Source organism: Coregonus lavaretus (assembly GCF_964263955.1).
Source record: "Coregonus lavaretus genome assembly, contig: HAP1_SCAFFOLD_3547, whole genome shotgun sequence".
Taxonomy (NCBI): domain Eukaryota; kingdom Metazoa; phylum Chordata; class Actinopteri; order Salmoniformes; family Salmonidae; genus Coregonus; species Coregonus lavaretus.
Genome location: NW_028166638.1, coordinates 19,470 through 47,080, shown reverse-complemented (window position 1 = coordinate 47,080; position 27,611 = coordinate 19,470). Strand labels below are relative to the sequence as shown.

Sequence of the window (27,611 nt, the reverse complement as noted above, 5' to 3'; positions counted from 1 at the left end):
GGAAAGTCGGAGCTCAAGAAAGAGGCCCGATTTCCCGAGTTGGATGACCGTTCAAATCGATTTTTCCCAGTCGGAGCTCGTTTTTTTTCCCGAGTTCCCAGTTGTTTTGAACGTTCTGAAGTCGGAGATCTCCGAGTTCCCAGTTGTTTTGAACGCAGCAAAAGCCCCATTGAATGCAATTGAGTGACGTATATCTCATGCGACGATTGAGCTGCGTCGAAGGGACTCCTCCACGTTGTGACGTCAATAAGAAGCGACCGTGAGCAGGCCTACGAAATCAACACACAAACATAGGACGGGGAATAGGGTTTGTTGTCTTTTTTGTCGTTGTTTATAATCAATTTGATTAAACGCAATGCCGAAAGTGAAGAGGAGCAGGAAGCCACCTCCGGATGGCTGGGAGTTGATTGAACCGACCTTGGACGAATTAGACCAAAAGATGAGAGAAGGTAATTTAGCTAGCCACCTAGCTAGCTAACTCCGCCCGTACCGAACGAGGCTCCGCTAACATCCTTGCCCACACAATGTTGACATTAGTTAGCTAGGGTATTCAACCAGTACTTATGATGTTAGCTATATTACCAATCTGTTGTATGAATCTGACTTGGATCATTCCTGTTTTATTGTATGACGAGCTGTGACTAACTAACTTCTCCATACCAAATGAGGCTGCGCGTACAGCCAGATGTCTACCCCTGTTTGCGTTAAGTCTGTATGTTATAATTTTTGTATTGTGTGATATTGTTCAGATACCTCGAAAATCAAGGCCAAAATGTTGACGTTAGATAGCTAGCTTCTAAGTAACTACACTGAACAAAAAATATAAACGCAACATGCAACAATTTCAAATATTTTACTGAGTTAGAGTTCATATAAGGAAATCCTTCAATTGAAATAAATCAATCAGGCCCCAATCGGTGGATTACACATGACTGGGAATACAGATATGAATCTGTTGGTCACAGATACCTTAAATGTTACAGCTGTGAATCAGAAAACCAGTCAGTATCTGGTGATTTGCCTCATGCAGTACGATACATCTCCTTCACGTAGAGTTGATCAGGCTGTTGATTGTGGCCTTTGGAATGTTGTCCCACTCCTCTTCAATGGCTGTGCGTTGTTGCTGGATATTGTCGGGAACTGGAACACGCTGTCGTACGCGTCGATCCAGAGCATCCCAAATGTGCTCAATGGGTGACATGTCTGGTGAGTATGCAGGCCATAGAAGAACTGGGACATTTTCAGCTTCCAGGAATTGTGTACAGATCCTTGCGACATGGGGCCGTCCATTATCAGGCTGAAACATGAGGTGATGGCGGCGGATGAATGGCACGACAATGGGCTTCAGGATCTCATCACGGTATCTCTGTGCATTCAAATTACCATTGATAAAATGCAATTGTGTCCGTTGTCCATAGCTTATGCCTGCCTGCCCATACCATAACCCCACCGCCACCATGGGGCACTCTGTTCACAACGTTGACATCAGCAAACCGCTCGCCCACACGACGCCATCTGCCGGTTTCAACTGTTCCGGGGATTCATCCATGAAGAGTACACTTCTCCAGCATGTCAGTGTCCATTGAAGGTGAGCGTTTGCCCACTGAAGTCGGTTACGACGCCGAACTTTAGTCAGGTCAAGACTCTGGTGAGGACGACGAGCACGCAGATGAGCTTCCCTGAGACGGTTTCTTACAGGTTGGGCAGAAATTCTTCGGTTGTGCAAACCCACAGTTTCATCAGCTCTCCGGGTGGCTGGTCTCAGACGATCCTGCATGTGAAGAAGCCGGATGTGGAGGACCTGGGCTGGTGTGGTTATACATGATTTGCGGTTGTGAAGCTGGTTGGACATAATGCCAAATTCTCTAAAACGACGGAGGCCGCTTATGGTAGAGAAATTAACATTCAATTCTCTGTCAACAGCTCTGGTGGACATTCCTGCAGTCAGCATGCCAATTGCACGCTCCCTCAAAACTAGAGACATCTGTGGCATTGTGTTTGACACCACTGCACATTTTTAGTGGTCTTTTATTGTCCCCAGCACGAGGTGCACCTGTGTAATGATAGTGCTGTTTAATCAGCTTCTTGATATGCTACACCTGTCAGGTGGATGGACTATCTTGGCGAAGGAGAAATGCTCACTAACAGGGATGTAAACAAATTTGTGCACAACATTTGAGAGAAATAAGCTTTTTGTGCGTATGGAACATTTCTGGCCTTTTTTTTTTTTCAGCTCATGAAACATGGGACCAACACTTTTACATGCTGCGTTTTCTATTGTTGTTCAGTTTAGCTAGTTTAGGGTAATCAACCCGCCAACTAGTCGCTACTTAGCTAGCTACAATATAAAGTTGATGTATGAATGTGAATCTTGGATTATTCCTGTTTTGTATTGTGTTTATGACGAGCTGCGACTGTCTCCTTCCAGCCGAGACGGAGCCTCACGAGGGAAAGCGGAAGGTGGAGTCGCTGTGGCCGATATTCAGACTGCATCATCAGCGGAGCCGATATATCTTCGACCTGTTCTACAAGAGGAAGGCCATCAGCAGAGGTGCAGTAGGAACCTCCAAGACAGGGTTTAATGTTAGGTTGGGTTATTTTAGATGAGGTATAATGCTCTTTCTGTGTGTGTGTGTGGGTGTGTATATGCAGTAGGAACCTCCAAGACAGGGTTTAATGTTAGGTTGGGTTATTTTAGATGAGGTATAATGCTCTTTCTGTGTGTGTGTGTGGGTGTGTATATGCAGTAGGAACCTCCAAGACAGGGTTTAATGTTAGGTTGGGTTATTTTAGATGAGGTATAATGCTCTTTCTGTGTGTGTGTGTGTGTGGGTGTGTATATGCAGTAGGAACCTCCAAGACAGGGTTTAATGTTAGGTTGGGTTATTTTAGATGAGGTATAATGCTCTTTCTGTGTGTGTGTGTGGGTGTGTATATGCAGTAGGAACCTCCAAGACAGGGTTTAATGTTAGGTTGGGTTATTTTAGATGAGGTATAATGCTCTTTCTGTGTGTGTGTGTGTGTGTGTGTGTGTGTGTGGGTGTGTATATGCAGTAGGAACCTCCAAGACAGGGTTTAATGTTAGGTTGGGTTATTTTAGATGAGGTATAATGCTCTTTCTCTCTGTGTGTGTGTGTGTGTGTGTGTGTGTGTGTGTGTGTGTGTAGAGCTGTATGACTACTGTATAAAGGAGAGTTATGCTGATAAGAACCTGATAGCGAAGTGGAAGAAGCAGGGATATGAGAACCTGTGCTGCCTCCGCTGCATCCAGACACGAGACACCAACTTTGGAACTAACTGCATCTGTAGAGTCCCCAAGAGCAAACTGGAAGTGGTGAGGACTGCAACACACTAGTACTGCAACACACTAGTATTGCAACACACTAGGACTGCAACACACTAGGACTGCAACACACTAGTACTGCAACACACTAGGACTGCAACACACTAGGACTGCAACACACTAGGACTGCAACACTCTAGTACTGCAACACACTAGGACTGCAACACTCTAGTACTGCAACACACTAGTACTGCAACACACTAGGACTGCAACACACTAGTACTGCAACACACTAGGACTGCAACACACTAGTACTGCAACACACTAGTACTGCAACACACTAGGACTGCAACACACTAGGACTGCAACACTCTAGGACTGCAACACACTAGTACTGCAACACTCTAGGACTGCAACACACTAGGACTGCAACACACTAGGACTGCAACACACTAGTACTGCAACACACTAGGACTGCAACACACTAGTACTGCAACACACTAGTACTGCAACACACTAGGACTGCAACACTCTAGTACTGCAACACTCTAGTACTGCAACACTCTAGTACTGCAACACACTAGGACTGCAACACTCTAGTACTGCAACACTCTAGTACTGCAACACTCTAGTACTGCAACACACTAGGACTGCAACACACTAGGACTGCAACACACTAGTACTGCAACACACTAGTACTGCAACACACTAGGACTGCAACACTCTAGGACTGCAACACTCTAGTACTGCAACACTCTAGTACTGCAACACTCTAGTACTGCAACACACTAGGACTGCAACACTCTAGTACTGCGACACTCTAGTACTGCGACACTCTAGTACTGCGACACTCTAGTACTGCGACACACTAGTACTGCGACACACTAGGACTGCGACACTCTAGGACTGCGACACTCTAGTACTGCGACACACTAGTACTGCGACACACTAGTACTGCAACACACTAGTACTGCAACACACTAGTACTGCATCACACTAGTACTGCATCACACTAGTACTGCGACACTCTAGTACTGCGACACTCTAGTACTGCATCACACTAGTACTGCATCACACTAGTACTGCATCACACTAGTACTGCGACACTCTAGTACTGCGACACTCTAGTACTGCGACACTCTAGTACTGCGACACACTAGTACTGCATCACACTAGTACTGCGACACTGTAGTACTGCGACACTGTAGTACTGCGACACTGTAGTACTGCGACACGATAGTACTGCGACACGATAGTACTGCGACACGGAACACGATAGTACTGCGACACGATAGTACTGCGACACGGAACACGATAGTACTGCGACACGATAGTACTGCGACATGGAACACGATAGTACTGCGACACGATAGTACTGCGACACGGAACACGATAGTACTGCGACACACTAGTACTGCATCACACTAGTACTGCAACACACTAGGACTGCAACACACTAGTACTGCAACACACTAGTACTGCAACACACTAGTACTGCATCACACTAGTACTGCGACACTGTAGTACTGCAACACACTAGTACTGCAACACACTAGGACTGCAACACACTAGTACTGCAACACACTAGTACTGCATCACACTAGTACTGCGACACTGTAGTACTGCGACACAATAGTACTGCGACACGATAGTACTGCGACACAGAACACGATAGTACTGCGACACGATAGTACTGCGACATGGAACACGATAGTACTGCGACACGGAACACGATAGTACTGCGACACGATAGTACTGCGACATGGAACACGATAGTACTGCGACACGATAGTACTGCGACACGGAACACGATAGTACTGCGACACACTAGTACTGCATCACACTAGTACTGCGACACTCTAGTACTGCGACACTCTAGTACTGCAACACACTAGGACTGCAACACACTAGTACTGCAACACACTAGTACTGCATCACACTAGTACTGCGACACTGTAGTACTGCGACACGATAGTACTGCGACACGATAGTACTGCGACACGGAACACGATAGTACTGCGACACGATAGTACTGCGACACGGAACACGATAGTACTGCGACACGATAGTACTGCGACATGGAACACGATAGTACTGCGACACGATAGTACTGCGACACGGAACACGATAGTACTGCGACACGATAGTACTGCGACACGATAGTACTGCGACACGATAGTACTGCGACACGATAGTACTGCGACATGGAACACGATAGTACTGCGACACGATAGTACTGCGACACGGAACACGATAGTACTGCGACACGATAGTACTGCAACACGATAGTACTGCGACACGGAACACGATAGTACTGCGACACGATAGTACTGCAACACGATAGTACTGCAACACGGAACACGATAGTACTGCGACACGATAGTACTGCGACACGGAACACGATAGTACTGCGACACGATAGTACTGCAACACGATAGTACTGCAACACGGAACACAATAGTACTGCGACACGATAGTACTGCGACACGGAACACGATAGTACTGCGACACGATAGTACTGCAACACGATAGTACTGCAACACGGAACACGATAGTACTGCGACACGATAGTACTGCGACACGGAACACGATAGTACTGCGACACGATAGTACTGCGACACGATAGTACTGCGACACGGAACACGATAGGACTGCGACACGATAGTACTGCAACACGATAGTACTGCAACATGGAACACGATAGTACTGCAACATGGAACACGATAGTACTGCAACATGGAACACGATAGTACTGCAACATGTCTGTTAACCCTTCTGTTTCTCCTCCCCCCCAAGTCTGTTAACCCCTGCCTGTCTGTCTCTCTACAGGGGAGGATAATCGAGTGTACCCACTGTGGCTGCCGAGGCTGCTCCGGCTGAATCGTCAGGATCACCTGGCTATTCTACTCTGGATCGTCTAGTCAGGTCTAGATCACCTGGCTGTTTTTTGCTCTGGATCGTCTAGTCTGGCCTGGCTGTTCTGCTCTGGATCGTCTTGTCAGGTCTTTTTCTACGGGACATCAGGGCTCATCTACTCCACCTTTTGTGCTTCGCTACCCCTGGAGAGGCGTCTGATCTCAAATACACCCCTGCACCTCTATCCCCTACTCCCTATCGGGGGGGTAGGGGTGGGTTTGTGATTTGGCCGTGGGTTATTCTTACCATTCCAGCTGTTTAGTACACGTGGTGGTCATTTATAAAGTGCTATTGTACCTCATTTACAATGAAGAGGGCCGGGGGGGGGTTGGGAGCTTTTTGCTGTTGAAACATGTCATTGCTTTGAACCTGATGATTCTTGTTTTATTTGTACCTTATAATTTTAATAAAACTCTTGTTAAATAAATAATGCTGTCTTTGTATGTCACGGGCGAGATCTGAACCACAGTCTCCCATGGGATAAACCAAAATCTTGACCGTGAGCCCAAGAGGAAATTTGAATTCACATGGCACAGCAGCCTCAACGGACCGTGGACCAGACAAATCTCTGCCGTCGGGGGGGTAGTGTCTGGATGAGTTCTGAGACCGTGAACCAGACCAAATCTCTGCCGTCGGAGTAGTGTCTGGATGAGTTCTGAGACCGTGAACCAGACCAAATCTCTGCCGTCGGAGTAGTGTCTGGATGAGTTCTGAGACCGTGAACCAGACTCTCGAGTCTCCCTTAACAACATCTCTTCTAAGTCTCCCTAACATCCTCTCTCTAAAAAAAACATATTCTACATTTCTCGTCTCTAACAACCTCTTCATATGTTCTTAGTCTCTAACAACATCTCTTCTAGTCTCTCTAACTACCTGTGGTGTAAAGTACTTCAGTAAAAATACTTTAAAGTACTACTTACAGTTGAAGTCGGAAGTTTACATACACCTTAGCCAAATACAGTTTTTCACAATTCCTGACATTTAGTCCTAGTAAAAATTCCCTGTCTTAGGTCAGTTAGGATCACCACTTTATTTTAAGAACGTGAAATGTCAGAATAATAGTAGAGCGAATGATTTATTTATTTCATCACATTCCCAGTGGGTCAGAAGTTTACGTACACGCAATTAGTATTTGGTAGCATTGCCTTTAAATTGTTTAACTTGGGCTAACGTTTCAGGTAGCCTTCCACAAGCTTCCCACAATAAGTTGGGTGAATTTTGGCCCATTCCTCCTGACAGAGCTGGTGTAACTGAGTCAGGTTTGTAGGCCTCCTTGCTCGCACACGCTTTTTCAGTTCTGCCCACACATTTTCTATAGGATTGAGGTCAGGGCTTTGTGATGGCCACTCCAATACCTTGACTTTGTTGTCCTTAAGCCATTTTGCCACAACTTTGGAAGTATGCTTGGGGTCATTGTCCATTTGGAAGACCCATTTGCGACCAAGCTTTAACTTCCTGACTGATGTCTTGAGATGTTGCTTCAATATATCCACAATTTTCCTTCCTCATGATGCCATCTATTTTGTGAAGTGCACCAGTCCCTCCTGCAGCAAAGCACCCCCACAGCATGATGCTGCCACCCCCGTGCTTCACGGTTGGGATGGTGTTCTTCGGCTTGCAAGCTCCCCCTTTTTCCTCCAAACATAACGATGGTCATTATGGCCAAACAGTTCTATTTTTGTTTCATCAGACCAGAGGACATTTCTCCAAAAAGTACGATCTTTGTCCCCATGTGCAGTTGCAAACCATACTCTGGCTTTTTTATGGCGGTTTTGGAGCAGTGGCTTCTTCCTTGCTGAGCGGCCTTTCAGGTTATGTCGATACAGGACTCGTTTTACTGTGGATATAGATACTTTTGTACCTGTTTCCTCCAGCATCTTCACAAGGTCCTTTGCTGTTGTTCTGGGATTGATTTGCACTTTTCGCACCAAAGTACGTTCATCTCTAGGAGACAGAACGCGTCTCCTTCCTGAGCGGTATGACGGCTGCATGGTCCCATGGTGTTTATACTTGCGTACTATTGTTTGTACAGATGAACGTGGTACCTTCAGGCATTTGGAAATTGCTCCCAAGGATGAACCAGACTTGTGGAGGTCTACAAAAAAAAATTCTGAGGTCTTTGCTGATTTCTTTTGATTTTCCCATGATGTCAAGCAAAGAGGCACTGAGTTTGAAGGTAGGCCTTGAAATACATTCACAGGTACACCTCCAATTGACTCAAATTATGTCAATTAGCCTCTTCATTTTCTGGAATTTTCCAAGCTGTTTAAAGGCAACTTAGTGTATGTAAACTTCTGACCCACTGGAATTGTGATACAGTGAATTATAAGTGAAATAATCTGTCTGTAAACAATTGTTGGATGCACAAAGTAGATGTCCTAACCGACTTGCCAAAACTATAGTTTGTTAACAAGACATTTATGGAGAGGTTGAAAAACGAGTTTTAATGACTCCAACCTAAGTGTATGTAAACTTCCGACTTCAAGCGTAAGTAGTTTTTTTGGGGGTATCTGTACTGTACTTTACAATGTATATTTTTGAAAATTTTTACTTGACTACATTACTAAAGAAAATAATATACTTTTTATTACATACGCTTTCCCTGACACCCTAAAATACTTGTTACATTTCGAATGCTTAGCAGGACTGGAGTTCACACACTTATCAAGAGAACACCCCTGGTCATCCCACTTATCAAGAGAACACCCCTGGTCATCCCACTTATCAAGAGAACACCCCTGGTCATCCCACTTATCAAGAGAACACCCCTGGTCATCCCACTTATCAAGAGAACACCCCTGGTCATCCCACTTATCAAGAGAACATCCCTCTTATCAAGAGAACACCCCTGGTCATCCCTCTTATCAAGAGAACACCCCTGGTCATCCCACTTATCAAGAGAACATCCCTCTTATCAAGAGAACACCCCTGGTCATCCCACTTATCAAGAGAACACCCCTGGTCATCCCACTTATCAAGAGAACACCCCTGGTCATCCCTCTTATCAAGAGAACACCCCTGGTCATCCCACTTATCAAGAGAACACCCCTGGTCATCCCACTTATCAAGAGAACACCCCTGGTCATCCCTCTTATCAAGAGAACACCCCTGGTCATCCCATTTATCAAGAGAACACCCCTGGTCATCCCTCTTATCAAGAGAACACCCCTGGTTATCCCACTTATCAAGAGAACACCCCTGGTCACCCCTCTTATCAAGAGAACATCCCTCTTATCAAGAGAACACCCCTGGTCATCCCACTTATCAAGAGAACATCCCTCTTATCAAGAGAACACCCCTGGTCATCCCACTTATCAAGAGAACACCCCTGGTCATCCCTCTTATCAAGAGAACACCCCTGGTCATCCCACTTATCAAGAGAACACCCCTGGTCATCCCTCTTATCAAGAGAACACCCCTGGTCATCCCACTTATCAAGAGAACACCCCTGGTCATCCCACTTATCAAGAGAACACCCCTGGTCATCCCTCTTATCAAGAGAACACCCCTGGACATCCCACTTATCAAGAGAACACCCCTGGTTATCCCACTTATCAAGAGAACACCCCTGGTCATCCCACTTATCAAGAGAACACCCCTGGTTATCCCACTTATCAAGAGAACACCCCTGGTCATCATCTGATCTGGCGGACTCACTAAACACGCATGCTTCGTTTGTAAATGATGTCTGCGTGTTGGAGTGTGTCCCAGGCTATCCGTTGTGCCGTCTGGTTTGCTTAATATAAGTAATGTGAAATTATTTATACTTTAACTTTTGATACTTAAGTATATTTGAGCAATTACATTTACTTTTGATACTTAAGTATATTTAAAACCTAATACTTTTAGACTTTTATTCAAGTAGTATATTATTTGGTGACATTTACTTGAGTCATTTTCTATTAAGGTATCTTTACTTTTACACAAGTATGACAATTGGATACTTTTTCCACCACTGCTAACATCTCTTCTAAGTATCTAGTCTCTCTAACAACATCTCTTCTAACTCTCTCTAACAACATCTCTTCTAGTCGCTCTAACAACATCTCTTCTAGTCTCTCTAACAACATCTCTTCTAGTCTCTCTAACAACATCTATTCTAGTCTCTCTAACAACATCTCTTCTACTCTCTCTAACAACATCTCTTCTAGTCTCTCTAACAACATCTCTCTCATAGATGTAGCTAGCTATATAAAGCCCATAGATGTAGCTAGCTATATAAAGCCCATAGATGTAGCTAGCTATATAAAGCCCATAGATGTAGCTAGCTATATAAAGCCCATAGATGTAGCTAGCTATATAAAGCCCATAGATGTAGCTAGCTATATGCTCTCTTAGGTAAATAAATGAATCTAGCTCCAGTAGGCTAATCTTTTAGAGTGTGAACTGTATTGCTGTACTGTATTGTATTATACTGTATTACTGTACTGTATTGTATTATACTGTATTACTGTACTGTATTGTATTATACTCTATTACTGCACTGTATTGTATTATACTGTATTGCTGTACTGTATTGTATTATACTGTATTGCTGTACTGTATTGTATTATACTGTATTACTGTACTGTACTGTATTATACTGTATTACTGTACTGTATTGTATTATACTGTATTGCTGTACTGTATTGTATTATACTGTATTACTGTACTGTACTGTATTATACTGTATTACTGTACTGTATTGTATTATACTGTATTACTGTACTGTATTGTATTATACGGTATTACTGTACTGTATTGTATTATACTGTATTACTGTACTGTATTGTATTATACTGTATTGCTGTACTGTATTGTATTATACTGTATTACTGTACTGTATTGTATTATACTGTATTACTGTACTGTATTGTATTATACTGTATTACTGTACTGTATTGTATTATACTGTATTACTGTACTGTATTGTATTATACTGTATTCCTGTACTGTATTGTAATATACTGTATTACTGTACTGTATTGTAATATACTGTATTCCTGTACTGTATTGTAATATACTGTATTCCTGTACTGTATTGTATTATACTGTATTACTGTACTGTATTATATTATACTGTACTGTATATGGACTGGAATTACGCCCCTCGTTCAAACCATGATAAAGCAGGGAGATAACATGTGATTCTGGTGCAGCACACGAGGCCTACAAAAGTTACAAGTATAGGCTAGCGAACTAGATTTTAATTTAGAAATATAATAGGGCCTATTTGTATAATTAGTAGGCTGACGCATATAATATACCTTTTCATAATACTTTCTCTCTCTCTAGTGTTGCTTCCTCGCTTTCAACAGTTAAATGAAATACGTTTAGTTGTCCTTATCTTCATCATTCTAATGACATCCTTGAATAATATAGGACTAGAATTAGACGCAGAAGGCTTTCGCTTCTCCTTCACGGAGATGAAATAGTTCTGGGTCTGAATAACTAACTGCTATAGTCTAACGCCATCACGCGTTCGCTCTTCTTTCAAACTACCCCGGTGAGTTCTATTGGTCTGCTGCATTTAACATTAAGCAAACAACAGCTTGCGTCCCTCTTCCAACAGTCTATTGGTGTAAGAAACGCTACAAAAATATATAATTCCCAGCAAGCTATTCTAGTCATAGCTTTTCCTGCATGCTGACTCCAAGAGCTAAGGAGCGTTTCTTAAGGAGAAAAGGCCAACGGCAACTCCAGGTCTTGGGGGCCGGAGTGGTGTCACACTTTTTCCCCAATCCTAGCAAACACAGCTGATTAAACTAATTGCATTCTAAACTGAAGATCATGATTACTTGATTATTGGAGTCAGGTTAGCTGGAGCTGGGGCAAATGTGTGACACTATTCAGGCCCCCGAGGACGGGAGTTTCCCACCCCTGATGTAGAGCACAGGTGAGTGCGTATTGCGCAAGAGACAGAGGCTATAAATTAGAAGCTTATTATGCATAACCCATCATTAATTAGCTAAATATAAGGCTAACACTGCATTGAACGTATGACCTGAAAGAGGTAGGCTAGGACATCTATATATAGTATCCCGAGTGGCGCAGTGGTCTAAGGCACTGCATCTCAGTGCTAGCTGTGCCACTAGAGATCCTGGCTCTGTCGTAGCCGGCCGTGACCGGGAGACCCATGGGGCGGCGCACAATTGGCCCTGCGTTGTCCAGGGTAGGGGAGGGAATGGCCGGCAGGGATGTAGCTCAGTTGGTAGAGCATTGCGTTTGCAATGCCAGGGTTGTGGGTTCAATTCCCACGGGGGGCCAGTATGAACATTAAAATAATGTATGCACTCACTAACTGTAAGTCGCTCTGGATAAGAGCGTCTGCTAAATGACTATAATGTATTGGTCTGTTACGACTGTCTGTCTTTGACAGGGTGGGACCTAAGGTGCTATAACTGATCCTATTGGTCTGTTACGACTGTCTGTCTTTGACAGGGTGGGACCTAAGGTGCTATAACTGATCCTATTGGTCTGTTACGACTGTCTGTCTTTGACAGGGTGGGACCTAAGGTGCTATAACTGATCCTATTGGTCTGTTACGACTGTCTGTCTTTGATAGGGTGGGACCTAAGGTGCTATAACGTCTATCACATCACCTAAAATAATTTAAATGCTGTTCTGAATGTATCATAATGTAGTATGTCTATTTCATAGTACAACTATTTTCCGTTTATTTAACTAGGCAAGTCAGTTAAGAACACATTTCTTATTTACAATGACGGCCTACACCTTTAATCAATATATTGTATAGTAAGAGCACGTTATTATACCACAGTATTGTTGAATTCAACTATTTATTCGCACTTTAATCAATATATATTGTACAGTAAGGTAATATTTAATCCCTGGGTGTTTTGATCACTGTCAATCAGTTTCATTGATCACGTCAGATGTTTCTGTTATGTGTTTTTATTGGCTAACAGCGAGAAAGGGGGGCGGGGGAAACTACGCCTCTCTGTACACTGATTGGTTGTACATTTCGCGGACTTTGCCTTCCTAGTAACCTGAAGTGACGTCTTTGTCCGTCGTTCACCAAACGTCAGATTTCAACGGCGACAGCTGCACAGCGGAGCGACCCGGTGGGTACCCAAGCTAACTAACTATTTAGTTGACGTTAGCTAGCTAGCTACCCTTGTTATATATATGCATTTTGTACACTATTCACAAATAAAATAGCTAGCCATATTCGACTAGCGTGCGGTTTTTGGGTTTGCCTCTTTTGCAATGTTGAACTTGTAACTTTTCCTCGAATATGTGAAAGTCAAATTTTTTAACTGTGCATTAATTCAACGTTTTTTTTGTTGTATTTACTCAAGTTAGCTCGAAATATCCTAAATGTAGTGAAACAGCAAGACCGCGTGTCACAAGACGTGCACATGACCAAGACAGCTAAGTCTGCAAGCTAGCTAACTTTACGGTCAGCGCTATCTGGGATCCTTGGGACGTCCACACCCTAAACCCGTTTTACATTTTTAGTCATTTAGCAGACGCTCTTATCCAGAGCGACTTACAGTTAAGTGAGTGCATACATTATTATTATATATTTTTTTTCATACTGGCCCCCCGTGGGAATCGAACCCACAACCCTGGTGTTGCAAACGCCATGCTCTACCAACTGAGCTACCTCCCCTGCCGGCCATTCCCTCCCCTACCCTGGACGACTTGTGCGCCGCCCCATGGGTCTCCCGGTCGCGGCCGGCTACCAGAACCAGGATCTCTAGTGGCACAGCGATGCAGTGCCTTAGACCACTGCGCCACTCGGGAGACAACTACAAACCCCGTAACTTAACTACAGATAGAACAATGAGATTTAGTTATACAAATCTTTGCCTTAACCATAAACAATTTCAACTTCAATTGGTGGTAGGGGACGTCCCAAGGACCCCGCATAACACGGATCCTAACCCTTTTAACACGCCAAAACACAGAATGGTTAACTTTAGCTAGCTAGTTAGCTGACCGTGGCTGGCTGCTGTTGCATCAGCAGCGAGCCAGTGACAGGGGTTGCACCCTATTCCCAATATAGTTTATTTATAAAAACCCTCTTAGGCCTCACTCCCCCACTATCTGAGATACCTACTGCAGCCCTCATCCTCCATACATACAACACCTGTTCTGCCAGTCACATTCTGGTAAAGGTCCCCAAAGCACACACACATCCCTGGGTCGCTCCTCTTTTCAGTTCACTGCAGCTAGCGACTGGAACGAGCTGCAAAAAAACACTCAAACTGGACAGTTTTTTTTATAGTGCATTTGTAAAGTATTCAGACCCCTTGACTTTTTTTCCACATTTTTGTTGCATTTCAGCCTTATTCTAAAATGGATTAAATAGTTTTTGCCCCTCATCAATCTACACATCAATACCCCATAATGACAAAGCAAAGCAGGTTTTTAGAATTTTTAGCAAATGTATTTAAAATAAAAAAAACAGAGCATAAACCAAGCCATGAGGTCGAAGGAATTGGCCATAGATCTCCAAGACCGGATCATGTCGAGGCACAGATCTGGTGGAGGCGCTCCCCATCCAACCTGACAGAGCTTGAGAGGATCCGCAGAGAAGAATGGGAGAAACTCCCCAAATACAGGTGTGCCAAGCTTGTAGCGTCATACCCAAGAAGACTCGAGGCTGTAATTAATCGCTGCCAAAGGTGCTTCAACAAAGTACAGAGTAAAGGCTCTGAATACTTATGTAAATGTGATATTTCAGTTTTTTTATTTGTAATACATTTGCGAAAATGTATAAAAACCTTTTGCTTTGTCATAAAAAAAAAAAAATCAAATCAAATTTTATTGGTCACATGCGCCGAATACAACAGGTGCAGACATTACAGTGAAATGCTTACTTACAGCCCTTAACCAACAGTGCATTTATTTTAAACAAAAAAGTAAAAATAAAACAACAACAAAAAAAGTGTTGAGAAAAAAAGAGCAGAAGTAAAATAAAGTGACAGTAGGGAGGCTATATACACAGTAAAATAAAGTGACAGTAGGGAGGCTATATATACAGGGGGGTACCGTTGCAGAGTCAATGTGCGGGGGCACTGGCTAGTTGAGGTAGTTGAGGTAATATGTACATGTGGGTAGAGTTAAAGTGACTATGCATAAATACTTAACAGAGTAGCAGCAGCGTAAAAAGGATGGGGTGGGGGGGCAGTGCAAATAGTCCGGGTAGCCATGATTAGCTGTTCAGGAGTCTTATGGCTTGGGGGTAGAAGCTGTTGAGAAGTCTTTTGGACCTAGACTTGGCACTCCGGTACCGCTTGCCGTGCGGTAGCAGAGAGAACAGTCTATGACTAGGGTGGCTGGAGTCTTTGACAATTTTGAGGGCCTTCCTCTGACACCGCCTGGAATAGAGGTCCTGGATGGCAGGAAGCTTTGCCCCAGTGATGTACTGGGCCGTACGCACTACCCTCTGTAGTGCCTTGCGGTCGGAGGCCAAGCAGTTGCCATACCAGGCGGTGATGCAACCAGTCAGGATGCTCTCGATGGTGCAGCTGTATAATTTTTTGAGGATCTGAGGACCCATGCCAAATCTTTTTAGTCTCCTGAGGGGGAATAGGCTTTGTCGTGCCCTCTTCACGACTGTCTTGGTGTGTTTGGACCATGATAGTTCGTTGGTGATGTGGACACCAAGGAACTTGAAGCTCTCAACCATTACAGGGTATTGTGTGTGTGTAGATTGATGAGAGAAAAAACAATTTAATAAATTTTAGAATAAGGCTGTAACTTAACAAAATGTGGAAAAAGTGAAGGGGTCTGAATACTTTCCGAAAGCACTGTCTCCATCTCTTCATTCAAAGACTCAATCATGGACACGCTTACTGCCAGTTGTGGCTGCTTCGCCTGATGTATTGTTGTCTCTACCTTCTTTCCCTTTGTGCTGTTGTCTGTGCCCAATAATGTTTGTACCATGTCTTGTGCTGCTACCATGTTGTTGCTACCATGCTGTGTTGTCATGTTGTGTTGCTACCATGCTGTGTTGTCATGTTGTGTTGCTACCATGTTGTTGCTATGCTGTGTTGTCATGTTGTGTTGCTACCATGCTGTGTTGTCATGTTGTGTTGCTACCATGTTGTTGCTATGCTGTGCTACCATGTTGTTGCTATGCTGTGTTGTCATGTTGTGCTGTTACCATGTTGTTGCTATGCTGTGTTGTCATGTTGTGTTGCTACCATGCTGTGTTGTCATGTTGTGTTGCTACCATGTTGTTGCTATGCTGTGTTGTCATGTTGTGTTGCTACCATGTTGTTGCTATGCTGTGTTGTCATGTTGTGTTGCTACCATGCTGTGTTGTCATGTTGTGTTGCTACCATGTTGTTGCTATGCTGTGTTGTCATATTGTGTTGCTACCATGTTGTTGCTATGCTGTGTTGTCATGTTGTGTTGCTACCATGCTGTGTTGTCATGTTGTGTTGCTACCATGTTGTTGCTATGTTGTGTTGCTACCATGCTGTGTTGTCATGTTGTGTTGCTACCATGTTGTGTTGTCATGTTGTGTTGCTACCATGTTGTTGCTATGCTGTGTTGTCATGTTGTGTTGCTACCATGCTGTGTTGTCATGTTGTGTTGCTACCATGTTGTTGCTATGCTGTGTTGCTACCATGTTGTGTTGCTACCATGCTGTGTTGTCATGCTGTGTTGCTACCATGCTGTGTCGTCATGTTGTGTTGCTACCATGTTGTTGCTATGCTGTGTTGTCATGTTGTGTTGCTACCATGCTGTGTTGTCATGTTGTGTTGCTACCATGTTGTGTTGTCATGTTGTGTTGCTACCATGTTGTTGCTATGCTGTGTTGTCATGTTGTGTTGCTACCATGCTGTGTTGTCATGTTGTGTTGCTACCATGTTGTTGCTATGCTGTGTTGCTACCATGTTGTGTTGCTACCATGCTGTGTTGTCATGCTGTGTTGCTACCATGCTGTGTCGTCATGCTGTGTTGCTACCATGCTGTGTTGTCATGCTGTGTTGCTACCATGCTGTGTCGTCATGTTGTGTTGCTACCATGCTGTGTTGTCATGTTGTGTTGCTACCATGTTGTGTTGCTATGCTGTGTTGCTACCATGTTGTGTTGCTACCATGCTGTGTTGTCATGTTGTGTTGCTACCATGCTGTGTTGTCATGTTGTGTTGCTACCATGCTGTGTTGTCATGTTGTGTTGCTACCATGCTGTGTTGTCATGTTGTGTTGCTACCATGTTGTGTTGTCATGTTGTGTTGCTACCATGCTGTGTTGTGTTGTGTTGCTACCATGTTGTGTTGCTACCATGTTGTGTTGTTGTGTTGCTACCATGCTGTGTTGTGTTGTTGCTACCATGCTTTGTTGCCATGCTGTGTTGTCATGTTGTGTTGCTACCATGCTGTGTTGTGTTGTTGCTACCATGCTTTGTTGCCATGCTGTGTTGTCATGTTGTGTTGCTACCATGCTGTGTTGTGTTGTTGCTACCATGCTTTGTTGCCATGTTGTGTTGCTACCATGCTGTGTTGTTGTGTTGCTACCATGCTGTGTTGTTGTGTTGCTACCATGCTGTGTTGTCATGTTGTGTTGCTACCATGCTGTGTTGTCATGTTGTGTTGCTACCATGCTGTGTTGTCATGTGGTGTTGTCATGTTGTGTTGCTACCATGCTGTGTCGTCATGTTGTGTTGCTACCATGCTGTGTTCTCTCTTTATGTAGTGTTGTGGTGTCTCTCTTTATGTAGTGTTGTGGTGTCTCTCTTTATGTAGTGTTGTGGTGTCTCTCTTTATGTAGTGTTGTGGTGTCTCTCTTTATGTAGTGTTGTGGTGTCTCTCTTTATGTAGTGGTGTTGTGGTGTCTCTCTTTATGTAGTGGTGTTGTGGTGTCTCTTATGTAGTGTTGTGGTGTCTCTCTTTATGTAGTGTTGTGGTGTCTCTCTTTATGTAGTGTTGTGGTGTCTCTCTTTATGTAGTGTTGTGGTGTCTCTCTTTATGTAGTGGTGTTGTGGTGTCTCTCTTTATGTAGTGGTGTTGTGGTGTCTCTCTTTATGTAGTGGTGTTGTGGCGTCTCTCTTTATGTAGTAGTGTTGTGGCGTCTCTCTTTATGTAGTAGTGTTGTGGCGTCTCTCTTTATGTAGTGTTGTGGTGTCTCTCTTTATGTAGTGTTGTGGTGTCTCTCTTTATGTAGTGTTGTGGTGTCTCTCTTTATGTAGTGTTGTGGTGTCTCTCTTTATGTAGTGTTGTGGTGTCTCTCTTTATGTAGTGTTGTGGCGTCTCTCTTTATGTAGTGTTGTGGTGTCTCTCTTTATGTAGTGTTGTGGTGTCTCTCTGTATGTAGTGTTGTGGTGTCTCTCTTTATGTAGTGTTGTGGTGTCTCTCTTTATGTAGTGTTGTGGTGTCTCTCTGTATGTAGTGTTGTGGTGTCTCTCTTTATGTAGTGTTGTGGTGTCTCTCTTTATGTAGTGTTGTGGTGTCTCTCTTTATGTAGTGTTGTGGTGTCTCTCTTTATGTAGTGTTGTGGCGTCTCTCTTTATGTAGTGTTGTGGTGTCTCTCTTTATGTAGTGTTGTGGTGTCTCTCTGTATGTAGTGTTGTGGCGTCTCTCTTTATGTAGTGTTGTGGCGTCTCTCTTTATGTAGTGTTGTGGCGTCTCTCTTTATGTAGTGTTGTGGCGTCTCTCTTTATGTAGTGTTGTGGTGTCTCTCTTTATGTAGTGTTGTGGTGTCTCTCTTTATGTAGTGTTGTGGCATCTCTCTTTATGTAGTGTTGTGGCGTCTCTCTTTATGTAGTGTTGTGGTCTCTCTTTATGTAGTAGTGTTGTGGCGTCTCTTTATGTAGTGTTGTGGTGTCTCTCTTTATGTAGTGTTGTGGCGTCTCTCTTTATGTAGTGTTGTGGCGTCTCTCTTTATGTAGTGGTGTGGCGTCTCTCTTTATGTAGTGTTGTGGTGTCTCTCTTTATGTAGTGTTGTGGCGTCTCTCTTTATGTGGTCCTCTGTAGCTCAGCTGGTAGAGCACGGCGCTTGTAACGCCAAGGTAGTGGGTTCGATCCCCGGGACCACCCATACACAAAAAAAAAAAAAAATGTATGCACGCATGACTGTAAGTCGCTTTGGATAAAAGCGTCTGCTAAATGGCATATCATCATCATCATCATATCATTATTATCATTATTATGTAGTGGTGTTGTGGCGTCTCTCTTTATGTAGTGGTGTTGTGGCGTCTCTCTTTATGTAGTGTTGTGGTGTCTCTCTTTATGTAGTGTTGTGGCGTCTCTCTTTATGTAGTGGTGTGGCGTCTCTCTTTATGTAGTGTTGTGGCGTCTCTCTTTATGTAGTGTTGTGGTGTCTCTCTTTATGTAGTGTTGTGGTGTCTCTCTTTATGTAGTGTTGTGGCGTCTCTCTTTATGTAGTGGTGTTGTGGCGTCTCTCTTTATGTAGTGTTGTGGCGTCTCTCTTTATGTAGTGGTGTTGTGGCGTCTCTCTTTATGTAGTGTTGTGGCGTCTCTCTTTATGTAGTGTTGTGGTGTCTCTCTTTATGTAGTGTTGTGGTGTCTCTCTTTATGTAGTGTTGTGGTGTCTCTCTTTATGTAGTGTTGTGGCGTCTCTCTTTATGTAGTGTTGTGGCGTCTCTCTTTATGTAGTGTTGTGGCGTCTCTCTTTATGTAGTGTTGTGGTGTCTCTCTTTATGTAGTGTTGTGGCGTCTCTCTTTATGTAGTGGTGTTGTGGCGTCTCTCTTTATGTAGTGTTGTGGTGTCTCTCTTTATGTAGTGTTGTGGCGTCTCTCTTTATGTAGTGGTGTGGCGTCTCTCTTTATGTAGTGTTGTGGCGTCTCTCTTTATGTAGTGTTGTGGCGTCTCTCTTTATGTAGTGTTGTGGCGTCTCTCTTTATGTAGTGTTGTGGCGTCTCTCTTTATGTAGTGGTGTTGTGGCGTCTCTCTTTATGTAGTGTTGTGGCGTCTCTCTTTATGTAGTGGTGTGGCGTCTCTCTTTATGTAGTGTTGTGGCGTCTCTCTTTATGTAGTGTTGTGGTGTCTCTCTTTATGTAGTGTTGTGGCGTCTCTCTTTATGTAGTGTTGTGGCGTCTCGTCGTGATGTGTGTTTTGTTCTACATTTGTAGTTTTAATCCCAGCCCCCGTCCCCGTAGGATGCCTTTTGGTAGGCCGTCATTGTAAATACAAATTTGTTCTTAACTGATTTGCCTAGTTAAATAAAGGTTAATTAAAAATAGAAATGGTGCATTACTTTCACCAGGGCCATAGGGTTTTGGTCAATGTAGGACTAGTGTGCCATTTAGGTTTGCTGATGTAGATAATGTCATGGTAACACACAGACGACACAGCAGTTCCATCGATCTGCTATTTGTCTAGTTATCTAGCTAGTTAATGAGTAATTGTTGTCATGAAGCCTGGTTAGCTGTGTCTGTGTAACTGGATGGTTTTAGTTGACCAGTGTCTTGGCTGAGCTCTTATCAAAGTACCTGTGGTCAAACGTGGACCGGACCGGACTGGAGCTCTTTATTGACCAGAGTGTGGACAAACAGAGAAATGCTTACGGGCCGTTCCCAACAACGCAGAGAGAAAGAAAATAGGAAAGTAAAACAAGTAATAACTAGCTAGGTTTCCATCCAATTGGCGACCAGATTTTCATGCCAATATTCAAACATCCACATGAAGGAAAGATGCCCATTTTCACACCAGTGGTGTTTCCACCAAACATACTTTTTTGTGGATAAAAGTCAGTGTGGGATGACGTATTGTGTGCACTGTGATGTTTCGCGTAAGTTTTCATGTACCAAAAAAACAAAAAACAAATCTAAAGTTCAATGTGTTTCCATGGCATTTGTTTTTAGTTGTGTCACAAACTGTTGAGTTAAATAGCAGACGTTCCTCCTCTGGTCTTGGCACGTGCGCTCAAGCCAACAGCGCTCGGATACAGTGCGGGCAGGCTAGTCTACATGATGAGATTATTATGGATTGGACTAAGGCGATATTTGTCAAACGGCAGTTTGATTTGATTGTCAACTTACCTTGTAAAATATATATATATATATTTAAAATGGTACATTCGCCAATAGAACAGAGGGTAGAGATTTGATTTACTTACTCGCTGCCGTAGTTTCATCAGGTCTGGGGGTCAGGAGGTCAACCATGGACAGGGGAGGGGAGGCAGGGCTGGGATGGACGGACAGGAGTGGACAGGGGAAGGGAGGCAGGGCTGGGATGGACGGACAGGAGTGGACAGGGGAAGGGAGGCAGGGCTGGGATGGACGGACAGGAGTGGACAGGGGAGGGGAGGCAGGGCTGGGATGGACGGACAGGAGTGGACAGGGGAGGGGAGGCAGGGCTGGGATGGACGGACAGGAGTGGACAGGGGAGGGGAGGGGAGGGGAGGCTGGGCTGGGATGGACGGACAGGAGTGGACAGGGGAGGGGAGGCAGGGATGGATGGAAGGACAGGAGTGGACAGGGGAGGGGAGGCAGGGCTGGGATGGAAGGACAGGAGTGGACAGGGGAGGGGAGGCAGGGCAGGGCTGGGATGGATGGACGGACAGGAGTGGACAGGGGAGGGGAGGGGAGGGGAGGCAGGGCTGGGATGGACGGACAGGAGTGGACAGGGGAAGGGAGGCAGGGCTGGGATGGACGGACAGGAGTGGACAGGGGAGGGGAGGCAGGGCTGGGATGGACGGACAGGAGTGGACAGGGGAGGGGAGGGGAGGCAGGGCTGGGATGGAAGGACAGGAGTGGACAGGGGAGGGGAGGCAGGGCTGGGATGGATGGACGGACAGGTGTGGACAGGGGAGGGGAGGGGAGGGGAGGCAGGGCTGGGATGGACGGACAGGAGTGGACAGGGGAGGGGAGGCAGGGCTGGGATGGATGGACAGGAGTGGACAGGGGAGGGGAGGCAGGGCTGGGATGGACGGACAGGAGTGGACAGGGGAGGGGAGGCAGGGCAGGGCTGGGATGGATGGATGGACAGGAGTGGACAGGGGAGGGGAGGCAGGGCTGGGATGGACGGACAGGAGTGGACAGGGGAGGCAGGGCTGGGATGGAAGGACAGGAGTGGACAGGGGAGGGGAGGGGAGGCAGGGCTGGGATGGACGGACAGGAGTGGACAGGGGAGGGGAGGCAGGGCTGGGATGGATGGACAGGAGTGGACAGGGGAGGCAGGGCTGGGATGGATGGACAGGAGTGGACAGGGGAGGCAGGGCTGGGATGGACGGACAGGAGTGGACAGGGGAGGGGAGGCAGGGCTGGGATGGATGGACAGGAGTGGACAGGGGAGGCAGGGCTGGGATGGACGGACAGGAGTGGACAGGGGAGGGGAGGCAGGGCTGGGATGGATGGACGGACAGGAGTGGACGGGGGAGGGGAGGCAGGGCTGGGATGGACGGACAGGAGTGGACAGGGGAGGGGAGGCAGGGCTGGGATGGACGGACAGGAGTGGACAGGGGAGGGGAGGCAGGGCTGGGATGGATGGACAGGAGTGGACAGGGGAGGCAGGGCTGGGATGGACGGACAGGAGTGGACAGGGGAGGGGAGGCAGGGCTGGGATGGATGGACGGACAGGAGTGGACGGGGGAGGGGAGGCAGGGCTGGGATGGACGGACAGGAGTGGACAGGGGAGGGGAGGCTGGGATGGATGGACGGACAGGAGTGGACAGGGGAGGGGAGGCAGGGCTGGGATGGACGGACAGGAGTGTACAGGGGAGGGGAGGCAGGGCTGGGATGGATGGACAGGAGTGACACGTATGCCTGCACCACTGTGAGAGATAATATATATATATATATATATATAACCCTGTTGGTTTAAACATGGCTGGTCCAGTGATATGGTATGCACACCAGATACCCTTCCTAAATATTCCCAACAACTGATATTTAGAGGTGATGACGATAGATACTCTTGAATCTTATTTGGAATAGTTTAACTGACTGTCTCTGTCTCTGTCTGCCATAGTTTAACTGACTGTCTCTGTCTCTGTCTGCCATAGTTTAACTGACTGTCTCTGACTCTGTCTGCCATAGTTTAACTGACTGTCTCTGTCTGCCATAGTTTAACTGACTGTCTCTGTCTGCCATAGTTTAACTGACTGGCTCTGTCTGCCATAGTTTAACTGACTGTCTCTGTCTGCCATAGTTTAACTGACTGACTCTGTCTGCCATAGTTTAACTGACTGTCTCTGTCTGCCATAGTTTAACTGACTGGCTCTGTCTGCCATAGTTTAACTGACTGTCTCTGTCTGCCATAGTTTAACTGACTGTCTCTGTCTGCCATAGTTTAACTGACTGTCTCTGTCTGCCATAGTTTAACTGACTGTCTCTGTCTGCCATAGTTTAACTGACTGTCTCTGTCTGCCATAGTTTAACTGACTGTCTCTGTCTGCCATAGTTTAACTGACTGTCTCTGTCTGCCATAGTTTAACTGACTCTGCCTGCCATAGTTTAACTGACTGTCTCTGTCTCTGTCTGCCATAGTTTAACTGACTGTCTGTGTCTGCCATAGTTTAACTGACTGTCTCTGTCTCTGTCTGCCATAGTTTAACTGACTGTCTCTGTCTGCCATAGTTTAACTGACTGTCTCTGTCTCTGTCTGCCATAGTTTAACTGACTGTCTCTGTCTGCCATAGTTTAACTGACTGTCTCTGTCTCTGTCTGCCATAGTTTAACTGACTGTCTCTGTCTCTGTCTGCCATAGTTTAACTGACTGTCTCTGTCTGCCATAGTTTAACTGACTGTCTCTGTCTGCCATAGTTTAACTGACTGTCTGTCTGCCATAGTTTAACTGACTGTCTCTGTCTGCCATAGTTTAACTGACTCTCTGACCTTCTGTCTGTGTGTAGATCAGTACCAGTCACCATCATGTCTCATAGCGACGATACCAGTCACCATGTCAGCAAGGACATGTGGGAGTCTCACAACAAGATGATGCTGGAGCCACTCCGCTCCAACGACTCTGAGGTACGAAACACGGAGGGGGGGTGGGGGGGTGTGTGTGTGGGTGTGTGTGTGTGTTCGCAGAGACCGCATTCACAGTAAACACTTATGTAAGCTCAGTCGGAAATCACCTTTCAGATGGATCATTGTTGACAGTGATCTGATTGGTTCCTGGCCTGAGTGTGAGTGGTAATAAGGCTTTGTGTGTGTAGCCAGGTTTCCATATTCTAAAATCCTCATGAAGAAAATATGTACATTTTCCCACCAACGGTGTTTCCACCAAACGGACTTGTTGCTGATAAAAAAATCAGTGGGTGACGACGTAGTGACCACAAAATGTACCTTTTTTTTCGCTTTAAGTTTTCATGTACCGAATAAAAATCTAAAGTTCAATGTGTTTTCATTGCATTTTCAACTCTACAAATAGTTATGTCATCAAAACTATTGCGTCAAGGCGCCACAGGCTGAAATTACCTTTCAATTACCTTTTCAATGTTGAGATTTGTTGGTATTTTGGTCCATTTTTAGTATTTTCAAAAAGTAAACATTTTCCAAAACTTGACAAATGTATATTTTCTTTAATTTATGCTACTACCGTCCATGAAAAATGAATTTTAACCATTTTAAAATTGACATTCAGTCAGTGGCCAGTTTGAGGTACACCCCCCCCCCCCCCCGTTCATGAACATGGAATGGTTCGCTCCTACAGACAGTGAGTCACATGACTTGCTATATAAAGCACAGACAGACGGCCATCGAGGGATTCAGTTACTGAGCGTGGTGTGATCGTCGGTGCCATCCGTTTCCGGATCCAGTACCTCAGAAACGGCCGCCCTCCTGGGCTTTTCACGCAAGGACAGCGTCTAGGGGTTTACCGAGAATGGTGCAACAAACAAAAAAAACATCCAGTCAGCGGCCCACAGTCCTGTGGGAGAAAACAGCATTGTTGACGAGAGAGGTCGAAGGAGAATGGCAAGAATCGTCCAAGATAACAGGCGGAGCCACAAACAGTCGGGTTCCACTCCGATCAGCTAAAAACAAGTGTTGCAAGCGATCACCAACACTGGACAATTTGAGGAGTGGAAAAACATTGCCTGGTCTGACGAATCCCGGTACCTGTTGCGTCATGCTGATGGCAGAGTCAGGATTTGGCGTGAGCATTATGGGTCCATGGACCCATCCTGCCTGGTGTCAACAGTACAGGCTGGTGGTGTAATGGTGTGGGGAATGTTTTCCTGGCACACGTTAGGTCTCTTGATACACTGTGGCGTTCAATCGTTGCTCAGCTGGTATCTGAACAGTGTTGCTGACCAATAGAGTATCTTTGGGATGAGATGGAACGGGCTGTTGGCAGCGTGATGAATGTACCACCGTTCAATCGTCAGCATGGAACAACGTCCCTGTGGAATGTTTCCCGAACACCTTGTAGAATCAATGGCCCGAAGAATTCTGGTCGTTCTGGAGGCAAAGGGGGGGTCCGACCCGGTACTAGATGGGTGTACCTAATAAACTGGCCACTGACCTGTACATCAATAATTTCAAAGCTCACCACATTAAATTACACATGTTTAAAAGCCCAATTCATAGTGTTACAAACTCGACTATATTTAGTAACTTACTTTGAAGAGATGTTGATTGGGTCTAAATAGGTGTTTTGTTGTTCGGTTAGTCTAAATTCACTGTACTTGTCTAATACTGCCATTTCCTGAAAGTCAGACTCTCCCCACACGCCAACTAATTTTCCCTCAGCTTCAGAAGCATCGACGTTCACCCAGTGTTGTGTAGTTATCCTTAGATACGCTATAGTGGATTGGGCTATTTCAGCCACACCCGTTGCTGACAGGTGTATAAAATCGAGCACGCAGCCATGCAATCTCCATAGACAAACATTGGCAGTAGAATGGCCCGTACTGAAGAGCTCAGTGACTTTCAACGTGGCACCGTCGTAAGATGCTACCTTTCCAACAAGTCAGTTCGTCACCTTTCTGCCCTGCTAGAGCTGCCCCGGTCAACTGTAAGTGCTGTTATTGTGAAGTGGAAACGTCTAGGAGCAACAACGGCTCAGCTGCGAAGTGGTAGGCCACACCAAGCTCACAGAACGGGACCGCCGAGCGCTGAAGCGTCTGTCCTCGGTTGCAACACTCACTACCGAGTTCCAAACTGCCTCTGGAAGCAACGTCAGCACAAGAACTGTTCGTTGGGAGCTTCAGGAAATGGGTTTCCATGGCCGAGCAGCTGCACACAAGCCTATGATCACCATGCGCAATGCCAAGCGTCGGCTGGAGTGGTGTAAAGCTCGCCGCCATTTGATTCAGTGGAAACGCGTTCTCTGGAGTGATGAATCACGTTTCACCATCTGGCAGTCCGACGGACTAATCTGGGTTTTTGCAGCTGCCAGGAGAACGCTACCTGCCCGAATGCATAGTGCCAACTGTAAAGTTTGGTGGAGGAGGAATAATGGTCTGGGGCTGTTTTTCATGGTTCGGGCTAGGCCCCTTAGTTCCAGTGAAGGGAACGCTACAGCATACAATGACATTCTAGAGTATTCTGTGCTTCCAACTTTGTGGCAACAGTTTGGGGAAGACCCTTTCCTGTTTCAGCATGACAATGCCCCTGTGTACAAAGCGAGGTCCATTCAGAAATGGTTTGTCGAGATCGGTGTGGAAGAACTTGACTGGCCTGCACAGAGCCCTGACCTCAACCCCATCGAACACCTTTGGGATGAATTGGAAACGCTGACTGCGAGCCAGGCCTAATCGCCCAACATCAGTGCCCGACCTCACTAATGCTCTTGTGGCTGAATGGAAGCAAGTCCCCGCAGCAATGTTCCAACATCTAGTGGAAAGCCTTCCCAGAAGAGTGGAGGCTGTTATAGCAGCTAAGGGGGGACCAACTCCATATTAATGCAGATGATTTAGGAATGAGATGTTGGACGAGCAGGTGTCCACATACTGTTGGTCATGTAGTGTATATTCTCCAGACTTGCTAAGAGGGAATTGTTGTAAAGATGTTTTATTCTAGATAAACACGATGTTATCATATATATATATATATATATATATTATCCACAATCTTGTTCTGGACAAGTCCGGTCCTGGAGTGTTTTTTTTTTTACAAAATGAAATCAAAATATTTAGGCTGACTTCATCCATTGTCCAGAAAAATGTATTTGCGCAATATTCAAATATTTAATGACATCACCTGATTTACATTTTTTTTTAAATATAAAATATTTCTGATTTGTAAAAAACAAAAAAAATATTATTTGTGTCTACATTCAGTTGGTAAAAGTTGATTTGTGACATGATTTAAGGGGAAAAAATGGTGCTTGGCCTTTAAATAGCAAATGTGCCAACTCTGGTCTTGCGCTATAGCCAACAGCTGGCAGATAGTTGCTGGTACGCTCTAATCCATAATAATCCCATACGCTAGGCTACATGATGAGATTATTATGGATTAGAGCGACAAATATTTTAATTTTGTCAAACGGCAGTCCAGCATCGATCATCACGGCACCAGAATAAGACCCTGGATATTTATTGG

General features: G+C 45.2%; 2 protein-coding genes across 2 annotated transcripts in view; both read left to right on the top strand.

Moving 5' to 3' along the window:
- The first annotated feature begins 242 nt into the window (after positions 1-242).
- LOC311114483 (protein BUD31 homolog) lies at positions 243-6,619 on the top strand. Its single transcript, XM_084189727.1, has 4 exons — positions 243-449; positions 2,429-2,551; positions 3,168-3,334; positions 6,113-6,619. Exons 1-4 carry the CDS (start codon positions 356-358, stop codon positions 6,161-6,163), a joined length of 435 nt encoding a protein of 144 aa, XP_084045853.1. The 5' UTR covers positions 243-355; the 3' UTR covers positions 6,164-6,619.
- A 6,609-nt stretch (positions 6,620-13,228) lies between these two features.
- The window catches only part of LOC311114485 (serine hydroxymethyltransferase, cytosolic-like), a gene marked incomplete at its 3' end in the record, with an annotated part of 30,699 nt that continues 16,316 nt past the window's right edge, over positions 13,229-27,611 (top strand). Inside the window, exons 1-2 of the mRNA XM_084189728.1 lie at positions 13,229-13,263; positions 23,975-24,092. Coding sequence (XP_084045854.1) covers positions 23,994-24,092 — 99 coding nt within the window. The remainder of the gene's footprint in view (positions 13,264-23,974; positions 24,093-27,611) is intronic.